The sequence below is a fragment of the Xiphophorus hellerii genome, chromosome 18 (assembly GCF_003331165.1).
Source record: "Xiphophorus hellerii strain 12219 chromosome 18, Xiphophorus_hellerii-4.1, whole genome shotgun sequence".
Taxonomy (NCBI): domain Eukaryota; kingdom Metazoa; phylum Chordata; class Actinopteri; order Cyprinodontiformes; family Poeciliidae; genus Xiphophorus; species Xiphophorus hellerii.
This window is the reverse complement of record NC_045689.1, coordinates 5,921,755-5,942,875: the sequence shown is the minus strand read 5'-3', so window position 1 is coordinate 5,942,875 and position 21,121 is coordinate 5,921,755. Positions and strand designations below refer to the sequence as shown.

The following is a 21,121-nucleotide window of genomic DNA, read 5'->3' as shown; positions in this document are numbered from 1 at the left end:
CGATCGCATCGTTTAAATTGTATTTTCAGATATTTTATTGGACAGTTACTTAGAAGGACAACCACTCTTATGTAAGGTAAGATATATTATGTTTACGCCCTAGCGTGGTAGTCCCCAGAGTGCTAATGTTGTTAGCAGCTAGCTCAGTGCCGAGTCCCGGACAGAAAAAAATAATGTTTATTCAGTTGGACTTTTATGCTTAAAAAAAAAAGGTAAATAAATTAAAAATAACCTACCCAGCTATACATGTTCCCCCACATGGTTCGTGTCTGGCTACGGACTATATTCGTGTGACACAGAACATCCGGGTTTCTGCAGATCACTGAATGGTTGACCTACATTGGACCTGAATCCGGCAACAACTCAACATTAACGTACAACTCCAGCATGAATTTGGCTTTACAGAAGCTAACTAAATTATTTACCGGGAGATCCAAGCTCATATAAATAACATGGGTAATATCTAGTTTGTTGTTAGCAATAGCATTGTTATCATAGACTAATTACTTAAAATAGTACAGCTCACCCGGCAGAAACTGCCATGTAATGTTTCTTTTGATTGTAAATGGTTGACCCAACTTGAAACAAAATAATTTTATGCTCCAGGTTTCATCTGGCTCGTCATATAATATGAAGTCTGCAGCTCCAGATAGTGAGTTATGTGGATCTCCTCGACACCAGGTAGTAAATCCTCAGGTTATAATAGAAGTCTTTCTTATAAGGTCCATAAGATCTGTTCCGTTATCGTACTCACTGTGATCCATTTTGCTCTGTTTTGAACCAGAAAAATCCATTTCAGGGTCACAAACCGGGAACTCTTTTCTTTTGTTAGCTACTTTGAACATTGTTCCCATCATGTGTCAGAAATGAACTCTAAAAGGCTCAGTTTCACATGTTATGTTTGTCATTTATATTTGTCATTAACAGTGAATCAGGGGAGAGCGCGAACGCAGTCCCCCACTACCAGAAATTATGCAGTCGAGATTCCCACATTTGGGGAATTCGCAGGGGTCAGCACAACCGGAGTGCAATGGCTGAGCCTCACCCTGGGTGAACCACCTTCATGATCATGGTATCTCCCCTGCCAGGTAAGTATGAGTTGCTCGTCTCTCACGCCGGGATGTCTTTCGCAGACATACCCACATGACTCACGGTGCCACAACATTTTGTTAGCTTTAAAGCAAATATATAGCTGGGTGGCTAGTGCTCCACTAACTAAAACATTCTGGGATAACTGGGCCATAGAAACCAGGAAAAATGTAGATTTAATGTTCAAAATAAGGTTTGTTTACCCATAATGCAGCGCTGTTAGCTAAGAAACAACTGACATATTTTTACTGTTTAAACATCTTCCAACGCCTCAAAAACCAGACATAAGGAGTCAAATAAACGTTACCGTGTTACTAACAACTACTTTATAAACAGAACACAAACATTTTATTAGGTTTTCTTTTACTTACAGTTCAACCACTTCCTTTCTTTACGACGAGCTGCTGCCACCTGCTGTTCATAAGAAGAAACTGCATTCATTAGTGGGGATAAAGAAACTGATTCAATGCAAAGGTACACAATAACTGACTGTTTCCCTAAATTTGTTTCTTATCAACAGGAGACAAAATCAGTCACAAAATAAGTATGTATGCTATTCTTCCTACTGATTTAGACTAATATGCCTTTCAAGTATTCACTGCCTTATACTGAGTTACAAAAACATCTAAAATTTGAGGTATGGATTATTTAAACTGCAAACTATTTAATATAATAGATGCTAATTCAAAAGTGTTCCTCGTCTTTCTACTATCAATATGACTACATAAAAAAATGGTGTGGGAGACTGAGGAAAAGTTCACTGAAACTCTGGTGATTTATAAAACGTCTGAAGCATCAAATCTGATTTATTTTGAACGGCGACAAGGCAGTTCAAAAATCAAGATTTTTCCTTTCTGAGAGACATTGTTCTGATACCGGATGATGAAAAATGTTAAGTGTCTTACAAATGAACAACTTGGACTGAGGATATAGACATTTCTTGTACATATGTGAAAAATGCAGTCTTAAAACCTTTAAATATGTGAAACTAATAGATATTTGAGGTTTTTAGGTGGAAATTTACTGCTCTGTGGACACATTATTTTTCTTTGACCTAAAATGGCCCTAATAATCTCTGTAGACCAGACTACAGTAGCTCCATTAAATTACACACATTTATGTTTGTGCTGGTTAATGCAATGAAATCAGAATTTTATAGTGCTTTATTGGGACACAAACACTCTTTGCATGAAATCAGTCAGAAAAAAGGTTAATCAAAAAAAATATTTTTGGTTGCATCGCACAAATCTGTAGCTTATTGACCATCTGTAGTAATCCTGGCCATTGTGATTCAAGATAGAGAATCGTATCTAAGCTCCCCCCATACTGTCAGCAACCTTGTCACCATGGCAACCCAGAACTTTCCGGAATGGCCTATGGCAGGGGCAAAATTCCCTTAGTCATCAAATTCAGAGATGCTGATTGGCCAAATGTTTAGAATTCTTCCCTAGCAACCACAGACAATTGGATATTTCAATTCAAATTCAAGAATACTTTATTTATACCAAAGGGAAATTAAACACGATGTGTTATTGTAGTGATGGCTGTTGACAAGAAAGATCTTCAGCTTCTACAAAAGCCTGTAAGAGAAAAGTCACTGTTGATTGAGAGTCATTTGGTGGAAATGTTGTGCTAATAATTCAGGCCCACACTTTTTCTTAAGGTTTATTCTTGATAATTCCTTGTAGCTGGAAATACCCTGGATTTCTTCTGGAACCAATCATGAGAGAAGCTGAAATCATTATTGCAGTGCTTTTCTTAAACTCACTCTCATGGTAAGGTTGCTATTTATATAAACAGTTGAGCCACTCACCTGGAAGGAGGGCTGACATCATGTTCCTGCAGGTAGATTCTCCCGGGCCGAACCACCTGCCTGATCATGATGTACCCCCCTGCCAGGTAAGTTAAAATCGCCCAGGAGTCTCAGGGATGTCTTTCACACTCACACCCAACTGACTCATGGTGTTACACACGGTCAACCAGAGCCTGGAGGCTGTGGTTCTACACCAGTTTCTGCAGACCAGAAGAACTGGGTTGTAAAAAGCAGGAAAATGTTAGATATTTGCGTTAAAAACAGTCTGGTTACCCACAATTCAATGCTGCACTATCACAGCTGCAGTTAATGAACAACTCTCACATTTCCACTTTGTTTTAAACTTCTTGTAAAACCCCAACAACCAACGACAGACATGTACATCACTGAATAGTTGTTAATAACATGTACAGACATGTTAACAACTATTCTATAAAAGAGAGAAAACATAAAAAACATGTTTATTGGAGTAAAGTCCAATCACTTCCTGTTTCTTTTTTGTGTTACATAATAAGCTGTCCTACTGCTGCCTCCTGCTGTTCATTACAAAAAATGCATGTCTGTGGCAGAGCAGCACAAACAGGATACTACCACGAATTGGAGCCATAGAGAAAAAGAGTGAATTTTCACCAAAAGACTCAAAAAATGTTCTAAAAAAATGTGTGAGCTCAAAACGTCAAAAGTATGTTAGAAAAAATAAACTATGAAAACTAATTGATCTGAGGAATTTAAGAAAAAAAAGGAAATTTATGCGATTGAAAACTGAAAAATGTGCTACACAATACTAAAAATAGAGCATTTTAAACTGGAAGGAGAAGAGAGCAAGATTTTAACTAACCATCGTTTTATTATTTCTGATGTTCAGGACCGGGAACCAGTGACTCCAGTGCGCGGCCTCCTATGCGGAGACGCCTCCACCGTTTGGCGCAACGTGAGCCATCCCGTCCTTCCAAACAGACTCCAGGATGTCATGGATGGTGGCTCATGGAATCCTGCCGGTCAGAGCCGTTATGCACTCCCTCAGCATGTCTGCAACGTCCATCTGCCCCCGACCCGGTTGTGGCGCGCCGGAGTCGGTGAGGCACCTGCTGTGGGAGTGCAGCGCTGCTGTGGACCTGTGGGCGAAGGCCGGCTCCTTGCAATTCCCACACCTGCCAGCAAGGGAACCACAGCTAGTGCTGTAAGGGGTGAGCCACCAGACAATCCCGAAAAAGGACTTTGCTGAGATGTGGCTCACCCTAGTGTTGAGGAAAAATGATTATTTTTAGTGCTTAATACAGTTAATCTTACGGCATGTGTAAAAGGTATAGTCAACACTCTTAGTTTGAAGAGAATTTCTTTAGTTTGAACAGGTTTGTGTTAAGCATTCAAAATTAAGCCAGATGGGCAAGCACCCACAGCACAGGAGGCCATAAAATTAGCATTTTCCTGCAGGGCAATAAATTGAGCTTGGGAGAGAGAGACTTTAGATTTCACAGGTATCTGTGAAATTTTATCTCAGGTTGTTCTGTACCCAGAATGACCGTAGAATCACAGGGGGTCAGGGCACAGCGGTTCGCCCTTTTGTTTTACCAGAGACCAGATGGCCCTTTGATCTTTGCCGTAAATTAGGGGGAGTTCCTAAGTTTCTCTGAGTGCCTAAGGGAGTTTCCAGTTGGTCAACTAGAGGAACGCCTTGGGTGCATATATTAAACAGAAGAAACACGCCTATAGTATAAGACTTTGTGTCAGCACTAAAAATTCAGAGAGCGGCCACTATTTTTGCTTTTTTGCATCGGCTCTCTCCAAAGACGCGTCTTTGTTTTGTTTTGTTTTGTTTTTTGTCTGTCTTTGTCTTTGTCTATCTTTGTCTGTATAAGGTAAAGAATGCATATCTCTGTTCCTCTGCAGCTTTGTTGATTGATTCATGCGTTGTTTTGTATGGGATTAAACTCTGTGATCTGTGACGTCAACGCGCAGTGTTGTTGTTGTTTCACTCTCGCTGCACGCCGCCCGCTGAGAGAACCCGGAAGATTGAGGAAGAGAGAGCCAAACGTTTTGTCCAAAGTTAATTTTAAATTATTCTTCCTTAATACTAGCCACCATCAAAGACGCCATTTGGACCTCCAGAAACTTGCTGGTGAGCAGGCGCAGGCAGATGCCCCCCGTGGCTGTGATCCAGATGGCGGCAGCGAAAAGAGCAACATCAGGAGCTGCAGGTGGCGAGCCAAGGACACAGCCACCAAGAAGAATCGCCTGCGCCTCCATGGACGAAGGAGCCGGCGCTCCACGAACAGAGGACCCAGCAGCGGCAGCCTGGCTCTCCGGGTGAGGCAGGAGGGAAGGAGCTTTGGGGCGGGGATCCCCTCTGAGCACCAAGCGCTGCTTGGAAGCGTTTGGTGCCAGTGGTTCCTTTGCCATAATAAACAATAAGGGAGAGGATGGCCAACTCTGTCTGACTCCTGCTTTTATTGTAAAAGGGGGAATTAAATTTCCGTTTTCCACTACATTACAACATTCATTATATAAAAGCTTTATCCACTTTTTGAACACATTTCCAAAATGGAGCTGGCATAATATTTCTTCTAGAAACTTAACACTATCAAAGGCTTTCTCTAAATCTATTCCTAAGACAGACAGAAGGAGTTTTCTGTCTCGAATCAGAGCTAAACTATCTGACATTCTGCATCCTGGAATCCACAGGTTTGTTCTTTATCTATAAAGTTCAGAATAACTGACTGTAAACGGAAAAATAGAGTTTTTAACATCAAATCCTAATAAGGTTAAAGGTCAGTTTGAGGACCTTTCTTATATAATAATATCATATCTTGGTTCATGGCACCGGGCAGCGTGCCTTCATTAAAGGCTTCTGTATAAACCTGAAGTAGAGGAACTTTAAGAAGTTCCCAAAAAGCAAAGTAATATTCCTTTGGCAAGCCGTCTAGGCCGGGAGCTTTAGTTATCAAATTAATTGTCATTTCTCGATCTAAACTCTCTCTCTCAATTTGTGTTAATTTACTAGTCAATTTAGATAAAAACCCAAACATCCCTTCCTCTTGAATCTGCTGGTTGCCATAAAGTTTCTAATAAAAACCATAAATTTCTAAGATGATATGCTGATGTTAAGGAAGAATAATTTATAAATTAACTTTGGAAAAAATAGTTTGGCTCTCTCTTCCTCTAGATCCCAGGTCCTCTCAGCGGGCGACGTGCGGCCACAAGGAAAACAACAATGCGCGTTGACGTCACAGAATTACAGAGTTTAATCCCTTACAAAGCAACGTATGAATTAACAACAAAACCGCAGAGGAACAGAGATATACATTCATTACCTGAGACAGGAACAAATAGAGAAAGAAAAGACAAAGAAAAGGCAAAGACGCGTCTTTGGAGAGAGCTGATGCAAAAAAGCAAAATAGTGGCAGCTATCTGAATTATTACTCCTGTGCACGAACTCTTATACTGAAGGTGTGTCTTTCCTTTTTAATATATTCAATTAAGGCGTACCTCTGGTTGACCAACTGGAAGCTACCTTGGACCCTCAGAGAAACTTAGAACTCCCCCTAATTTACGCCAAAGATCAAAGGCCATTTGCTCTCTGGTTCAACAAAAGAGCAAACAGCTGCATCCTGGCCTCCTGGGTTCTACGGTCATTTGGGTAAAGAAAAACATAAGATAAGATTTCACAGATACCTGTGGAATCCAGAGTCTCTCCCGTTATCTCTCCTTACATAAATTCTCAAGACAAACTTAAATCCAGTAATTTGGTTCAAGGAAAGGTTATCTTCACAAAACCCAGTTTTGCTCCTCTGCACCCAGCACCTCAAAAGATTGAGTCTTGCCAAAAATAACACATAAAATCAACAGAACAAAATGAGATATAATTCCTTTTCTAACCTATGAAACATAATATTCAATCCTAAGTATACAAGTTAACACAATCATTTTCCAAAACCCCATTTAGCATAAATCCTGAGCAATTTTCTAATACTAAACAAAATATTTTCATTCAAACAATTTCCATTTGATTCTGATATTGTCACAGATAGTACAATTTTCAAATACATTCATCATTTACTAGATTAGTAGTTCTAAAATTAGATAATACAATCTTCGTTAAAAACATGCTATTAGTACTTAGAAAAATGTCTTAGAAATTAAATGTTAGTTGTTTCAACATTCTATGTTGTATTCAGTTTTACACCATCCCAGATGTTGGTTCTGGAAGACTTTTGATCTTCTGTGAACCAAACAGACTTCTCTCCTCCAGGCTCAAGTGATATTGCCCTGCAGGAGATGCTAATTTTATGGCCTCCTGTCCTCTGATAACACAACAGGAGCCTCATTGAGAGATCCCCTTTGATCTGCATTTGGTTCCTGTACTTTGAATACTTACCCATCAATAGTTTAGTTTTAAATCCTTAACACAAACCTGTTCAAAATTAAGAAATTTGTTCAAAATAAGAATGTTCAATATACCTTTTACACATGCCGTAAGATTAACTGTAATAAGCACTAAAAATAATAATTTTTTCTCAACACTGAATATCATGTAATTCTTTCCCTTCAGCACTAACTAATGTATTTTCCAGTGGTTTAGTTTGAAATAGCTTCCTAATCAAGTATCTTAAAGTATCACTACACTAAAGTAAACAGTTTTAAGGATAAGATTGTCTTTAATATCATGTATAAATTAATTCTGACAGTATCACATAATTTATCATTTGACATCAGTACCAGGGGAGAGCGCGAACGCAGTCCCCCACTACCATAAATTGTGCAGTTGAGATTCTCCCATGTGGAGAATTCACAGAGGTCAGATCGCCGCAGTGCAATGGCTGATCCTCACCCTGGGCGATCCAACTACAGGATCATGGAGTCGCCCCTGCCAGGTAAGTATGCGGTTCATTCCTCTGGCTGACGATTAGCAACTTCACACATCTGGTTCTGACTCACGGTGGGAAATTAAATATTCGCTGAGTCACTTTAGGATTTAACTAAACACAATCAGAAACTCAGAAATAAAACATTTATACAAAAACTCAAAATAGGAAACTTAGAAACACTCATAAATTTTGAAATTAATCCCAGAAGTTTTCTTGTGTTTGAGTTCATTCACTTTTCTCTCTGTGCTCCACCAGGTCCGTTTACCAGTTTCAGGACCCGACCAGAACCCCTCGGTGTAAATTACCTTGAGAAATAATAAGATTTGGTTATATATAAAAACAGGCTTTAATGCCGAAAGATTAATTTCCCCCTTTGTTCTCTGCTACGTTGCAGCTAGAATAGCCTGACATGAATGCTATGCTAGTTAGCATAGCCAGAAATGGCCGTGGATAAACGGTTTCACTGTAAGTTGTTTCTCTGTTAGCAAATTTAGCAGGACAAACATCAGTGATTGACAGCGTTAAGCCCCGCCTCCTGGCTCTGATTGGTTGTTTATACTGGAAGCACTGAGAGTAGGTGGAGCAGCTGGATTATTTCAGATTATGTCTCATATTTACAGTGGCGTATTACAGCAAATAAAGGTTGAAATAATCAAAATAGGAGTAGTTAATTTCCACTCAGATTTCAAGATTAAACTCAGAAAGTTTTGTGAAAAAATTGACATTTTTGACTTTTAAGAAAAAGAAAAGTAAATAAAATTCTATAAGAATCAGAGGATTTCGGCAGAATTTATTTTTTAATCTATTTATTAACCTTGTTACGCCTCATACAGATTTTACTGACATGACAAATATGTTTAAAATATGTTACTTAGTGCTGCTTTAATTATTGCTTTTACCAATTACCTGTTTTTCAAAATTAAATGAGTTAAAAGTAATATTTATTACTATAGTGTCACTTCACTAAAGTAAACAGTTTTAAGGATAAGATTCTATCTTTAATATCATGTATAAATTGATTCAGACAGTATCACATAATTTATCATTTGACATCAGTACCAGGGGAGAGCGCGAACGCAGTCCCCCACTACCATAAATTGTGCAGCTGAGATTCTCCCATGTGGAGAATTCACAGAGGTCAGATCACCGCAGTGCAATGGCTGATCCTCACCCTGGGCGATCCACCTACAGGATCATGGAGTCGCCCCTGCCAGGTAAGTATGCCGTTCATTCCTCTGGCTGGCGATTAGCAACTTCACACATCTGGTTCTGACTCACGGTGGGAAATTAAATATTCGCTGAGTCACTTTAGGATTTAACTAAACACAATCAGAAACTCAGAAATTTATACAACATTTATACAAAAAGTCAAAATAGGAAACTTAGAAAAACTCAGAAATTTTGAAATTAATCCCAGAAGTTTTCTAGTGTTTGAGTTCATCCATTTTTCTCTCTGTGCTCCACCAGGTCCGTTTACCAGTTTCAGGACCCGACCAGAACCCCTCGGTGTAAATTACCTTGAGAAATAATGAGATTTGGTTATATATAAAAACAGGCTTTAATGCCGAAAGATTGTCAAACGTTACAAGCCAAACATGCTAGAAATGGATCAGATACAGAGTTACATTCACCGTCCAGCGCCGGGCCACTGAGCACCTTATGGACGGAACCAGGTGAGCCAAAGATTGTAGAGTTTAGCTTTTATTCTTGTCTGCAATCTGTTCCCTCCCTAAAGTCCAGTCTAATCAGGTTCAGTCAGTTTACATGTGACTGCCGGCAGTCACACATGAACATGGTTAAGTAAGCTGCAGCGTGTGCGTGTAAGCAGATGAAAGAGGCTAGAAGAGACAGAGGAAAAGAGAGAATCCATAAGACTAGTAAAAAACTTCAGAGATTATTAGTTTGTGTTCTTAAGAAATGAAAGTCAGCTTTTCAAAATAAAACACTGTCTAGAAAAACAAACAAGAAAAAACTGAAAGTTTAAGATTATTCTATAGATCAAGAAAATATTCCAGTGGAAAATTAGTTTTTCTAGCCAATTTTCAACTTTCATCTTCAGGATTTGTCTAGAAAAAACCTCAGAAATATTAGAGATTAATCTCAGAAACATGACGGGTATTTCAAGGAAATTTTATACGTTCCAAACTCTAATTTCAGGAATTTTCTAGAGAAAACTTGGAAATTTCCATCTCGATATTTGAGATTAATTTCCCCCTTTGCTCTTTGCTACGTTGCAGCTAGCATAGTCTGACATGAATGCTAAGCTAGTTAGCATAGCCACAAATGGCCGTGGATAAACGGTTTCACTGTAACTGTACGATGTTTTTCTGTTATCAAATTTAGCAGGACAAACATGAATGATTGACAGCGTTAAGCCCCGCCTCCTGGCTCTGATTGGTTGTTTGTACTGGAAGCACTGGGAGTAGGCGGAGCAGCTGGATTATTTCAGATTATGTCTCATATTTACAGTGGCATATTACAGCAAATAAAGGTTGAAATAATCAAAATAGGAGTAGTTAATTTCCACTCAGATTTCAAGATTAATCTCAAATCTTTGAGAAAAACTGAAATTTTTGACTTTTAAAACAAAGAAATTTATCATTTGACATCAGTACCAGGGGAGAGCGCGAACGCAGTCCCCCACTACCATAAATTGTGCAGCTGAGATTCTCCCATGTGGAGAATTCACAGAGGTCAGATCGCCGCAGTGCAATGGCTGATCCTCACCCTGGGCGATCCACCTACAGGATCATGGAGTCGCCCCTGCCAGGTAAGTATGCCGTTCATTCCTCTGGCTGACGATTAGCAACTTCACACATCTGGTTCTGACTCACGGTGGGAAATTAAATATTCGCTGAGTCACTTTAGGATTTAACTAAACACAATCAGAAACTCAGAAATAAAACATTTATACAAAAACTCAAAATAGGAAACTTAGAAAAACTCAGAAATTTTGAAATTAATCCCAGAAGTTTTCTAGTGTTTGAGTTCATTCATTTTTCTCTCTGTGCTCCACCAGGTCCGTTTACCAGTTTCAGGACCCGACCAGAACCCCTCGGTGTAAATTACCTTGAGAAATAATGAGATTTGGTTATATATAAAAACAGGCTTTAATGCCTTGAGATTAATTTCCCCCTTTGCTCTCTGCTACATTGCAGCTAGCATAGCCTGACATGAATGCTAAGCTAGTTAGCATAGCCACAAATGGCCGTGGATAAACGGTTTTACTGTAACTCTAAGTTGTTTCTCTGTTAGCAAATTTAGCAGGACAAACATGCGTGATTGACAGCGTTAAGCCCCGCCTCCTGGCTCTGATTGGTTGTTTGTACTGGAAGCAGGCAGAGCAGCTGGATTATTTCAGATTATGTCTCATATTTACAGTGGTGTATTACAGCAAATAAAGGTTGAAATAATCAAAATAGGAGTAGTTAATTTCCACTCAGACTTCAAGATCAATCTCAAATCTTTGAGAAATACTGAAATTTTTGACTTTTAAACAAAGAAATTTATAATTTGACATTAATATCAGGGGAGAGCGCGAACGCAGTCCCCCACTACCATAAATTGTGCAGTTGAGATTCTCCCATGTGGAGAATTCACAGAGGTCAGATCGCCGCAGTGCAATGGCTGATCCTCACCCTGGGCGATCCACCTACAGGATCATGGAGTCGCCCCTGCCAGGTAAGTATGCTGTTCATTCCTCTGGCTGGCGATTAGCAACTTCACACATCTGGTTCTGACTCACGGTGGGAAATTAAATATTCGCTGAGTCACTTTAGGATTTAACTAAACACAATCAGAAACTCAGAGAAATAAAACATTTATATAAAAATTCAAAATAGGAAACTTAGAAAAACTCAGAAATGTTAGTTTATCCCAGAGGTTTTCTAGTAAAAAACTTCATATATTAATATTTTTTAATATATTTTTTCTAAAACAAAATCTATACTAAGACATTGTCTAGAAGAAGAAAGCTGAATAAAACTCAAATCCCAGAAATTGAAAACAAAGAAAAACTTTTTTTTTTGCTAGCATAAAGGCAGGAACAGCAGTAGAGCATGTTGTGCTGATTGATCTTTATATCAGATCCATTTTATATTTATTTTATCACAAGAGGAAGTTTATGTGCTAATTTATTGTTTTTGAACCGACTGGCAGCCGACAGAAAGCTGGAAGAAAGCAGAAAGATGGAATTATTAATGTAATTTTATTTAATTTCAATTCATACACGTTTTCTACTTAATTTTTTTAATTTTTAATTTTATTTTTTATTGTACTTTTTATTCTTTTATTGTCTTTGCTTTCCTTTGTGTGTAATCTGGACTCTGAGTCTGTAATAAAATAAATCTAATCTAATCTAATCTTAACTAAAGTTAAGTAGGTTGAAGAAATGACATTTCATGGAAATATTCTTTAAAAATATCAGTTTATTTTTAAAGAATTTCTACAAAAACATTTGTTATTAGTTTTTCCCTGTTATCTCTATGAATTTTCTTTTATTTTGAAAATAAATAACTTCATTTTAACATTCATAACTTAACAGTATCAATAGTAAAAATCCTGAACAGATCAGTTTGCGCTTCTCTGTACGCTACGTTAGCCTCATCGGCCACCGTATGAGAAGCTGCACTAGCTGGGGATCCGTTTCTAAACGTTTCGTTCAGGTTTGTAGTTTAATTTTAGACATACATTGTTGTGTTGTCTAACATTTAGCTGGAGGCGAACCAGTGAAGCAGAGGAGAGTTTCGATAAGTTAGCTAGTTAGTCTCAGTTAGCATTAGCCATGCTAGTTAGCAGGCTAGCTAGCAGTGATGTTTCTAAATGTCTCAGTTTTATCACGTTGAAAACATCCGGTGTCTGCAGGGCAAAAGGCGATGCTGTCGGTCCTTCTCAGATCAGCTCTGCCTAAATGTAAGTGTAACTGTTTATGTTGGCTTATTAACTAGTTTATGTTTATGTTGGCTTATTAATTCTTAGTTTGTGTCCTTGATAGTTAAAAAATAAACATGTAGAGTTTCCGGTCATCTCCTCATGTTTTTATCGGAGTTTAGGTTCGAAAATCAATTTAACAACTGAAAGAAACGAGCTTTAAATTGAATGTAGGTGAAAGGTCAAGGTTAAGGATTGAGTCAAAGTTCTTAGTGTTTTCTTAAAATTAACAAAATATTTTTAATAACATATCTAAAATCAGGTAGACCTCATTCCAAGGTTGTCCAAAGTGCGGATAGGGGGCCATTTAAGGCCTTGAAGTGAAGTTGAGCGGCCCTCTGTCACAGTACAAAAATGATCTTCCATTTTTTCTGTTGGTGCAGTTACACATTTTACAGATGAATTAAATCTGTTAAAAGTGAACGATAAAACACAAAATATTGATCTTTAGTCAGCCATGTTTGATGCAATTATTTGATTTCACAACAAACATCCAGTGACCTTTCCTCAAGTTCAGACTTTAGCACAAATGTTTGGTGAACTGAGCAAAATAAAGCAAGATATTTTTTAGAAAAGCGAGCGACAAATAATCTGTTCTTGTTGCTGAGAATAAAAGAAAACAACCAACGTTTAAGACTTTGTTTAACGTTTCAAATATACTGTAAGATGAAGCAGTTTTTTCTACCAAAATATGACCTCCTTATTGTACTTTTTAAAAATTATAGTTGTCAAAGTAAAAACAGAAAACTTTTAAATATATATGTATATGTTTAAAAAAGAAAAATCAAAGTACTGATTTTTGACTCAAAAATGTTGCTGCTTTTTTCAGAGTTTTATTTCTTTCATCATAAAAACAAAGTTGAATAATAGTTTATGTGAGAAAAATACAAATATTATTCCATAACATAATGAATGAACTGAAAGTAACAAATAATCAGCAACAAATCTATAAAAGGAATGAATAAATTCACATTTAGAAACTATTTGTGCTTTACTAGCAAATATTTTCACAACCATAAACAAAATATGCAAAGAAAAAGATGGGAGGAATAGTAAACAATGTTTTTCATTTGTTAAAATATAAGTGAAGCAAAACACCTGAGTGGATTTAAACTGATCGGACTCAGAATCCTTTTGTTTTTGTAAGTTTTATTCTTTTAAAACATGTTAAACTTTACTTAAAGGCGACGCAGCTTGTCTCCTCAGCTGGGTCAAAGGTCAGCTTTTCTCTGTGAATAAATAAATGAAATGCTTTTGTCGTTCAGACTGCAGGTTGTGGCGACCCGGCGCGGTCAGAACCATGTCGTCCTCAGACGGGCCCACGGCGCCGTTCACCACGCTGGCCGTCAGCCGGCCGGCCGAGTCCGTCACGCACGTCCAGCTGCACCGACCCGCCAAGCGCAACGCCATGAACAAAGCCTTCTGGAGGCAAGACGAGCCTCCAAACACTCAGCGCCGCCTTCAGTTTTTCAACATTTAACTCCCGGAAAATCTGGATTTTTTTTGTTAATTTTCTTTCCTGGGTTTCCGTAGTTCAGGATGATGTCATCGCGCCCAGGGCGGCCATCTTGTTTAAGCGTGTTTTACAGCTTCTATTTATTTGGACTCTGAATTCTTATCAACTCTTTGACGAAGTGTTAGGCCAGGCTGCGAGTTTTTGTTTTTTATGTTTAATTACAAGAGTAAAGGAAGAATATTGCAATAATTCATTCATACGACAATAGAGTCAAAATAATGCGAGAATAAAATGTTAATATTACCAGAAAACAGTCGTAATATAAAGAGAATAAAGTAATAACTTTATGATTAATCTAAAGTGAAATGAGGAAAGCGGAGCATCTTGTGGAGCATCTTGTAAAGTTTCACAGGTAACGGCTGAGCTGGTCACGTTACGTCCTGAAGCTTTTCTCTCATTAAAACAGTTTTTTCTGGTAATTTTAAGACTTTGTTCTGGTAAAGTTGCGGCTCTATTCCGGCACCAATTCTCCGTAGTTCAGAGAATTAAAGGAGTAGTTCAGAGAAAGGAGGATTAAAATAAAACCCACTTTCTGAGAATATTTTCCATCATTTGTAATTTCTCTTTTACATTTTTCTTTTTATTAATAAAATCAGAAATCAAATTTAATATGAAAAAATCGGAGATTTTATTTTTGAGCCACATTGAATATCGATTAAATGGAAAGTAGAAGTTTGTTATTGTTAAATATGGCGCATATCTGCCAGTTTAGTGTAGTAATTTTTAATTTATATCAGTTTACATAAATGTTCTTTTTTTTAAAAAAAATTCTGTATTCAAATTGGGTTTAGAAATTATTTTCAACTAGCAAAATAGTAAGGTGGGAAACCCTACTGGTGCAAACACATTTCACAAGCTTCCCCAAATTCTTTAAGGGTGGTGTATTTTTTCCTTCCACTCAACTTTACTGTATTTGACGTTTTCACAGTTTTCTAAAGCGGAGACACTGAATCTTGGGTTTTAATTCTTTATAAGGCTAAAAATAAGTCATTCATCATGAATTTAGTTAATAGTTAGTTTTTTTGAGACGAGCTTTTGATCATTTTATTGTTTTGTTACAAATGGAGGTTTTTCCCGTTGTAGTGAGATGGTGGAGTGTTTCCAGCAGATCTCTGATGACCAGGCCTGCAGGGTGGTGGTGATTTCTGGAGCAGGGACGATGTTCACAGCAGGTGAGCGTCCGTCTGTCTGTAGACGGGCCTTTAATAGAAATATGTTTATGCAACTTTTCGTATAAAATACATAATAAACAGTGACATGCAGAAAATACTGAGATTAGTGCAAACATTAGCTGCAGAAATCCAAGAATCCGTTTCCGGGCTCTGAAGTTTGTTTCTTTAAATGCAACAATCAATCTGCTCCGGCGCATTAATGCCACTGGAAGAGTACATTTCTGCCAAAAACAGCTCACGAATTTTCCCAAAAAAAAAAGAAAATGAAAAAATTTGAGATGAATTTCAGAAAATTTCTAGAAAAAAAAGGAAATATGCAAAAATCTAAATTTTAAGACTAACAAAAAAAGTTGGAGATTTCAGAATTTCAAATGTCACAAATTTTTCTAGAAAATTTCTGAGACTTAATCACTGAATTTCGAAGTTTTTGGCAGTAATGTCCTCCTATATTTCTATCTACGAAGCCCCTGACAGGCCAGTGTAAAAATCCCTTTAAGTTTTGGATCTACATTAAAAATCGAGTTACTTTATTAGTTTAATTTTAAGTCGGGTTGTTTTATCGACAAATTTTGGTTTACGTGGAAAACGTTTGCGCTCCCCCTCCTTAGTGGATGAAACTGAGATAGGAGTAACAGACAGATGGCCACTCTGAGGTTAAAAATAAACAGCCTCCAGTTCGGAGGGCACCGCTGACTCTGGGTGGGCAACGGCACGATGCCGCCGCCGGGTTCTAATCCTGTCTGACCTGCCGCCGTCCAGGGATCGACCTGATGGACATGGCGGCCGACATTGTGCAGCCGGAGGGCGACGACACGGCGCGGATCGCCTGGAACCTCAGGAAGCTGATCAGGAGGTACCAGGAGACGTTCTCCGTCTTGGAGAAGGTAAACGCTGCGAGAGAGGACCGGCGGTCAGAAAGGTTCATCAAACGCTCAGTTAATTTCTTCTTCTTCTCCTGCAGTGTCCAAAGCCGGTGGTGGCGGCGGTCCACGGAGCCTGCATCGGAGGAGGTAGGACGCCATCAAGATGGCCGACTTTAAAATCCAGCAGCAAGAAGCGCAACAAAGACATGACATCACTGCTTATTTTTACCTGATCGAAGAAACCTTCAATTAGATTTAACTTTTTTTACAGTTAAATTTACTTAATCTGAAACTGCAAACATATTAATTTGAGTCATTTTATTCAGGAAAGAGAAGGTCTGTTGTTTTTACTGGTCCTTCACTGTAAAAAATAAAATCTTTCCAAGTATTTTTAGTCAAATATCTCAGTACGTTTGAAATAAGACAAAACTAACTTACAAGTACAGTATAGGAGCTTGTTTAAAGTTAATAATTCCTTAATTTTGATGAAAAAGTTCTAGTTCCACTGCCAAATTATTTCACTTATGGAAAAAATGTTTCACTAAGTGAAATAATCTGAAGGTTTTTTCTATCAATATTGAGGAATTTCTGGCGTAAAGAAGCTCCTATATCCTTTTGAAAAATTACTTCTGTTAGTTTTGTTTTATTTCAAACAAAACTAGAAACTAGTCTGAAAATATTTTAATAATTGGTTCTTCCTGCAGGCGTTGACCTGATCACAGCCTGTGACATTCGGCTGTGCACCCAGGACGCCTGGTTCCAGGTCAAGGTCAGAAAACGGATCAGAACTCAGTAATAGTTTAAATGTAGCCGGAAATCTGGAAAACAAACATTTTTATGTTTCCACACAAAAGTCAGTTTAATATTTCTAAAAAAACAGACTGGAGATTTGAGAAAGCTGCTTTGTGTTTATATGAAAAGGCTGGACGGTGTAGAGAGGTCTTGGTCAATAGGAAAGAAAAAGAAGAGCAGTAAATTTCTGCCAAAAATGAGAAATTTTGATAATAATTAGAAATTTTCAAGAAGAAAATAAATTTCTGAACTCTACAAGTTTAAAATTTGCTAGAAAAAGAAATCTCAGAAGTTTTCTAGAAATGACGAAATTTTCCAGTTTGAAAAGTCAAGTTTTTGGCTAAAAACTCAAAAAAAATTTCTGTGATATTTCTGAGATCAATCTCAATTTCTGCTTAGCAAATTTTCGACTTTTCGATCATGGAAATGTCTTTGTAGAAAGTTTCTGACTTTAATCAAAATCTGAGCATTTTTCTAGCACATTTGACTTTTCAAACTCAAATTTCTTCATTTTCAAGCAAATTTCTGAGATGAATCTAAATATTTAAGATTTATTTTTAGAAAATATTTGAGATTCATAATGTCTTTCTAGAAAAGAAAGACATTATTTTAAACTCAAATTCCATTTTTTCCTGAAAATCTCCAAGAGAAACCTAAAAAATTCTGGTGGGGCAGAAATTTAGGATCCTGCGCATTGCATTCTGGGACAAATGATGCGCTAATATATTAACATATCGCTTTGACACAATTTCAAATCGTTTTGTGTTTTAATTACTTTATATTCCGATAAAGTATTTAAAAGTAGCTTAAGCTACAACTGATCCTCCTGGCGCCATGTTTAATTCCAAACAGGAAGTTGTGGTCGTTTTGAAGCAATCTGATTGGCTGACAGGTTTTAGCTTTGTGCTGCACTGCCCCCTATGGGTTGGCATGTTTAAAGCAACACTGAGTGGCGTATTTGTGTGGATGAGAACTTTTCGGAAACCATTCCAGCTTCTACGAGTTTTTCCTCTAATATGTGGCGGACATGTTTGTTTTGTAGAGACTGAGCTACGTGTGGATGAAGAAACATCAGTTTCTCTGGAGTTTTTTACTTTTTGAACTTCCCTGTTAAAGTTAGCAGCTCAGTCTTGATGGTTGGGAAAGTTCTGAGCGGTTCCGTCTGATCCGAACTGTTTCCTCAGCGTCTCCGTCTCGGTTTCACAGGAAGTGGACATCGGTCTGGCAGCAGACGTAGGAACGCTGCAGCGGCTTCCTAAAGTGATCGGCAGCCGCAGGTAAAACCCAACCCGGCCCTGTTCTGGTCGGCTGGTTTCGGATTCGGCCGTGTTTATTAGCAGGAACCCTGAGTTCAAAGGTCACGTGTGGTCTGTGCAGCCTGGTGAACGAGCTGGCTCTGACCGCCAGGAAGATGTACGCCGACGAGGCCAAGAGCAGCGGACTGGTCAGGTAAAAACCGAACGTTAAAAATAATGGATGTGCAACAAAACATCAGTTTAAATATAAACAACCGAAGGCAAATATAAACAACCGGAGGCAAATATAAACAACCGGAGGCTGTCCAAATACTGTCAGGTAAGTACTTGGACAGAGACAACTGAGTTTTTATCACTTTAAAAACTTTTCTCATATTTTTTCCCCAGATTTTATTTTCTGTAAATTTGACATATTTTCAGCGATCATTTTGTGATTCCCGTTTTAAGCTGCAGCCCGAACGTGCTTGTTGTTGCTGCAGCCGAGTGTTTCCAGATCAGGAAGCCATGATGGCCGGCGCGCTGGAGATGGCGGCGGAGATTGTGGCCCGCAGCCCGGTGGCCGTGCAGGGAACCAAAATCAACCTGATCTACTCCAGAGATCACGGCGTCGCCGAGGGACTCGACTACATGGTACGACACCCTGCTGCTTTTATTTACAAACATCCGTTCATCATATTAAAGTTTATAATAATGTTCATTTGGCCTGTTTATCTTTATTAGTTTTATATTTTTTATTTTAGTCTTTGATTTTAAATGTTTTTTTTGCATTTTGTTTTATTAGTCAATATATTCAGGGTAATTCGTTTTATTTTGTGTAATTTTTTTTTAAGTTCAAATCAGATAATATTCATGTTTGTTTTTTTCATGGATCTTTTTTATGTTGAGTTTTACTCGTTTTACATTTATCGGTTTTAGTATTGGATCGTGCCGATCGTATAAAATAAAACCCTGGCTGCAGTTTCTGCTGTCTGGTCTCTGCAGGCGACCTGGAACATGAGCATGCTGCAGACCCAGGATGTGATGAAGTCGGCTCAGGCCGCCATGGAGAAGAAAAGCCCCAAAGAGACGCTTTTCTCCAAACTCTGAGCCTCACTGCTGACGGTTTTAATCTCCAGATTATTCTCTTCAGCCACCAGATTAACGCCGACCTCCTGGATGATCGCTTTGGGTTCTCTAATCTTTATAACTTTGGTTTCTTTTTGCAAACCAATTATGTTTCTTTAATAAACTCATCTGAATGAATGTTTATTTTGCCAAACATTAGTCTGAGCCGAATCTTTAAAACAATCTGAGTTTTTATTAAATAAAGGTGATAAATTAAAACGTTGGCGTCTGCTTGGCTCGGAGCTTCTGCAGCGTTTTCTGTGGAGGGAAATCAGAGTGAGCTGCGGTTCTGCTGCAAGAACCCGGAGGCAGAAACGCTCCTACCCTGTGGAACTCCTTGGCCCTCAGCCGGTTCCTGGCCCAGTCCTCCTGCCGGCTGCGGGCCGCTCGCTGCTGCTTCACCTCCTCCAGCTGCTCGTACAGCCTAAACACACACACACACACACACGGCGCTCACACACGGCGCTCAGAGCGCAGGCGGCCCGCCTCGGCCCACCGGTACCTCTGGGTCCGCTGGTGCATCTCTGACAGGTTCCGCTTCCTCTGATCCGGATCGCTGATCCGAACGTCGGTTCCGATCTGAGGACTGGAGCGGCGACCTGAGAGAAGAACCGGGTCGCAAAATTCAGTTAAAACAACATCTAGAGATTAACGAATCAGAACCAGGCTGAAAAAAAAAAAAAAATACCAACAACAAAAATCTGTAAAACAGCAACCAGAGCTGGGTAGTAACTAGTTACATTTACTCAACTTACTTGAGTAACTTTTTGGAAAAAGTTTCCATTAAGGAGTATTTTTACTTTTTACTTGACTAATTTTATTATGAAGCATTTCTATTCTTGCGTAAAATTTCTGGATTTTCTGCCCACTGAATGAAAAACAAACATGTTTGAACCAGAAATTCACCAGACACAAACTCACACCTGCAGCTTCTGTTAAAGTTTAATTTTTAAAAAATCAGCTTTTAAATGAAAAAAAAATGATTTGGAAAAAAATTCCTTTGTCTGGTTTTGTTTTGTCTATAAATTATTGTCATTTTGGTCTGATGATATAATTTTTAAATATTAAATGATTGATAATTTGATCAGTTACTCAGTACTTGAGTCTTTTTTACCAAATATGTTTTTTACTCTTACTTGGGTAAAAATGTATTTAAATAGTTCTACTCTTACTATAGTACAATTTTAGTTACTCTACCCAGCTAATAAAATTATGAGACCTGAGAAATTTCTAATAATCTGAGAAAAAAAGTTGTAATAACACAAGAATAAAGTGAAACGACAAAAAGTCAAGATGAGAAAATTAAATTAATACGAAAAATCGTACAACGGTAAGTCGTAATAATGCGATAAAAAAAACATCCTAATGATACGATAAAAAGTTACATCATAAAGTCGTAACATGAGAATAAAATGTTCTGAGATTAAAGTCGTAGGTGTGCTACCTGGTGGAGGTGGGCGGAGCTTCCTCTCCGCTCTCTTCCTGTCCGCTGTCGTACTCTGGGACTCTGCCGTCTCCTTCCTGGGGACGGTCTGGACAGCGGCTCTACCCGGGTCCCGTCCTTCGACCAGAACCCGACTCGGGGGTCCGTTCCTGGCGGCGGCCCGCTTGTCTTTGATCTCCTGAACGCGGCGGTCGGACCGCTGCATGAGAACCCGGCACCGACGCTGGAAGACGTCCTGCAGGTTCCTGCCGGGACTCCAGAGGGACTCCTGGACGGAC

General features: G+C 38.5%; 2 protein-coding genes and 5 non-coding genes across 8 annotated transcripts; 1 reads left to right on the top strand and 6 right to left on the bottom strand.

The window, feature by feature from the left end:
- Positions 1–932: 932 nt before the first annotated feature.
- LOC116708357 (U1 spliceosomal RNA) lies at positions 933–1,096 on the bottom strand. Its single transcript, XR_004336650.1, has one exon. It is a non-coding gene; the product is annotated as a U1 spliceosomal RNA (small nuclear RNA).
- Positions 1,097–7,618: 6,522 nt separating this feature from the next.
- Positions 7,619–7,781, bottom strand: LOC116708371 (U1 spliceosomal RNA). Its single transcript, XR_004336662.1, has one exon. It is a non-coding gene; the product is annotated as a U1 spliceosomal RNA (small nuclear RNA).
- Positions 7,782–8,826: 1,045 nt separating this feature from the next.
- On the bottom strand, positions 8,827–8,989 carry LOC116708364 (U1 spliceosomal RNA). The gene has a single exon (XR_004336656.1). It is a non-coding gene; the product is annotated as a U1 spliceosomal RNA (small nuclear RNA).
- A 1,393-nt stretch (positions 8,990–10,382) lies between these two features.
- Positions 10,383–10,545, bottom strand: LOC116708370 (U1 spliceosomal RNA). Its single transcript, XR_004336661.1, has one exon. It is a non-coding gene; the product is annotated as a U1 spliceosomal RNA (small nuclear RNA).
- A 748-nt stretch (positions 10,546–11,293) lies between these two features.
- On the bottom strand, positions 11,294–11,456 carry LOC116708366 (U1 spliceosomal RNA). Its single transcript, XR_004336658.1, has one exon. It is a non-coding gene; the product is annotated as a U1 spliceosomal RNA (small nuclear RNA).
- An 864-nt stretch (positions 11,457–12,320) lies between these two features.
- Positions 12,321–19,618, top strand: LOC116737536 (delta(3,5)-Delta(2,4)-dienoyl-CoA isomerase, mitochondrial-like). Of its 2 annotated transcripts, XM_032590741.1 has the most exons (11): positions 12,321–12,431; positions 12,631–12,678; positions 13,962–14,124; positions 15,296–15,384; positions 16,144–16,268; positions 16,346–16,394; positions 16,952–17,016; positions 18,246–18,316; positions 18,417–18,488; positions 18,775–18,925; positions 19,277–19,497. In XM_032590741.1, the coding sequence occupies exons 2-11, from the start codon at positions 12,642–12,644 to the stop codon at positions 19,379–19,381; spliced, it is 927 nt and encodes a 308-aa protein (XP_032446632.1). In that variant the 5' UTR covers positions 12,321–12,431; positions 12,631–12,641; the 3' UTR covers positions 19,382–19,497. The 2 variants fall into 2 exon arrangements, with proteins under 2 accessions (XP_032446632.1, XP_032446633.1); XM_032590742.1 differs by lacking the exon at positions 12,321–12,431 and having other exon boundaries at positions 12,642–12,678; positions 19,277–19,618.
- On the bottom strand, positions 19,571–21,118 carry LOC116737538 (centrosomal protein of 295 kDa-like). The gene is made up of 4 exons (XM_032590744.1): positions 20,844–21,118; positions 19,902–19,998; positions 19,724–19,823; positions 19,571–19,657 (listed from the first exon to the last, which is right to left on the bottom strand). The coding sequence occupies exons 1-4, from the start codon at positions 21,046–21,048 to the stop codon at positions 19,613–19,615; spliced, it is 447 nt and encodes a 148-aa protein (XP_032446635.1). The 5' UTR covers positions 21,049–21,118; the 3' UTR covers positions 19,571–19,612.
- Positions 21,119–21,121: the final 3 nt, after the last annotated feature.

Coding starts and splice junctions, on each gene's coding strand:
- LOC116737536 (XM_032590742.1), top strand. CDS start 12,642: ATGCTGTCGGTCCTTCTCAGATCAGCTCTGCCTAAAT. Junction 16,269..16,345: donor CGTTCTCCGTCTTGGAGAAG/GTAAACGCTGCG, acceptor CTTCTCCTGCAG/TGTCCAAAGCCGGTGGTGGC. Junction 18,317..18,416: donor AAAGTGATCGGCAGCCGCAG/GTAAAACCCAAC, acceptor TGGTCTGTGCAG/CCTGGTGAACGAGCTGGCTC.
- LOC116737538 (XM_032590744.1), bottom strand. CDS start 21,048: ATGCAGCGGTCCGACCGCCGCGTTCAGGAGATCAAAGACAAGCGGGCC. Junction 19,999..20,843: donor GCTCCGCCCACCTCCACCAG/GTAGCACACCTA, acceptor TTCTTCTCTCAG/GTCGCCGCTCCAGTCCTCAG. Junction 19,658..19,723: donor GGGCCAAGGAGTTCCACAGG/GTAGGAGCGTTT, acceptor TTCCCTCCACAG/AAAACGCTGCAGAAGCTCCG.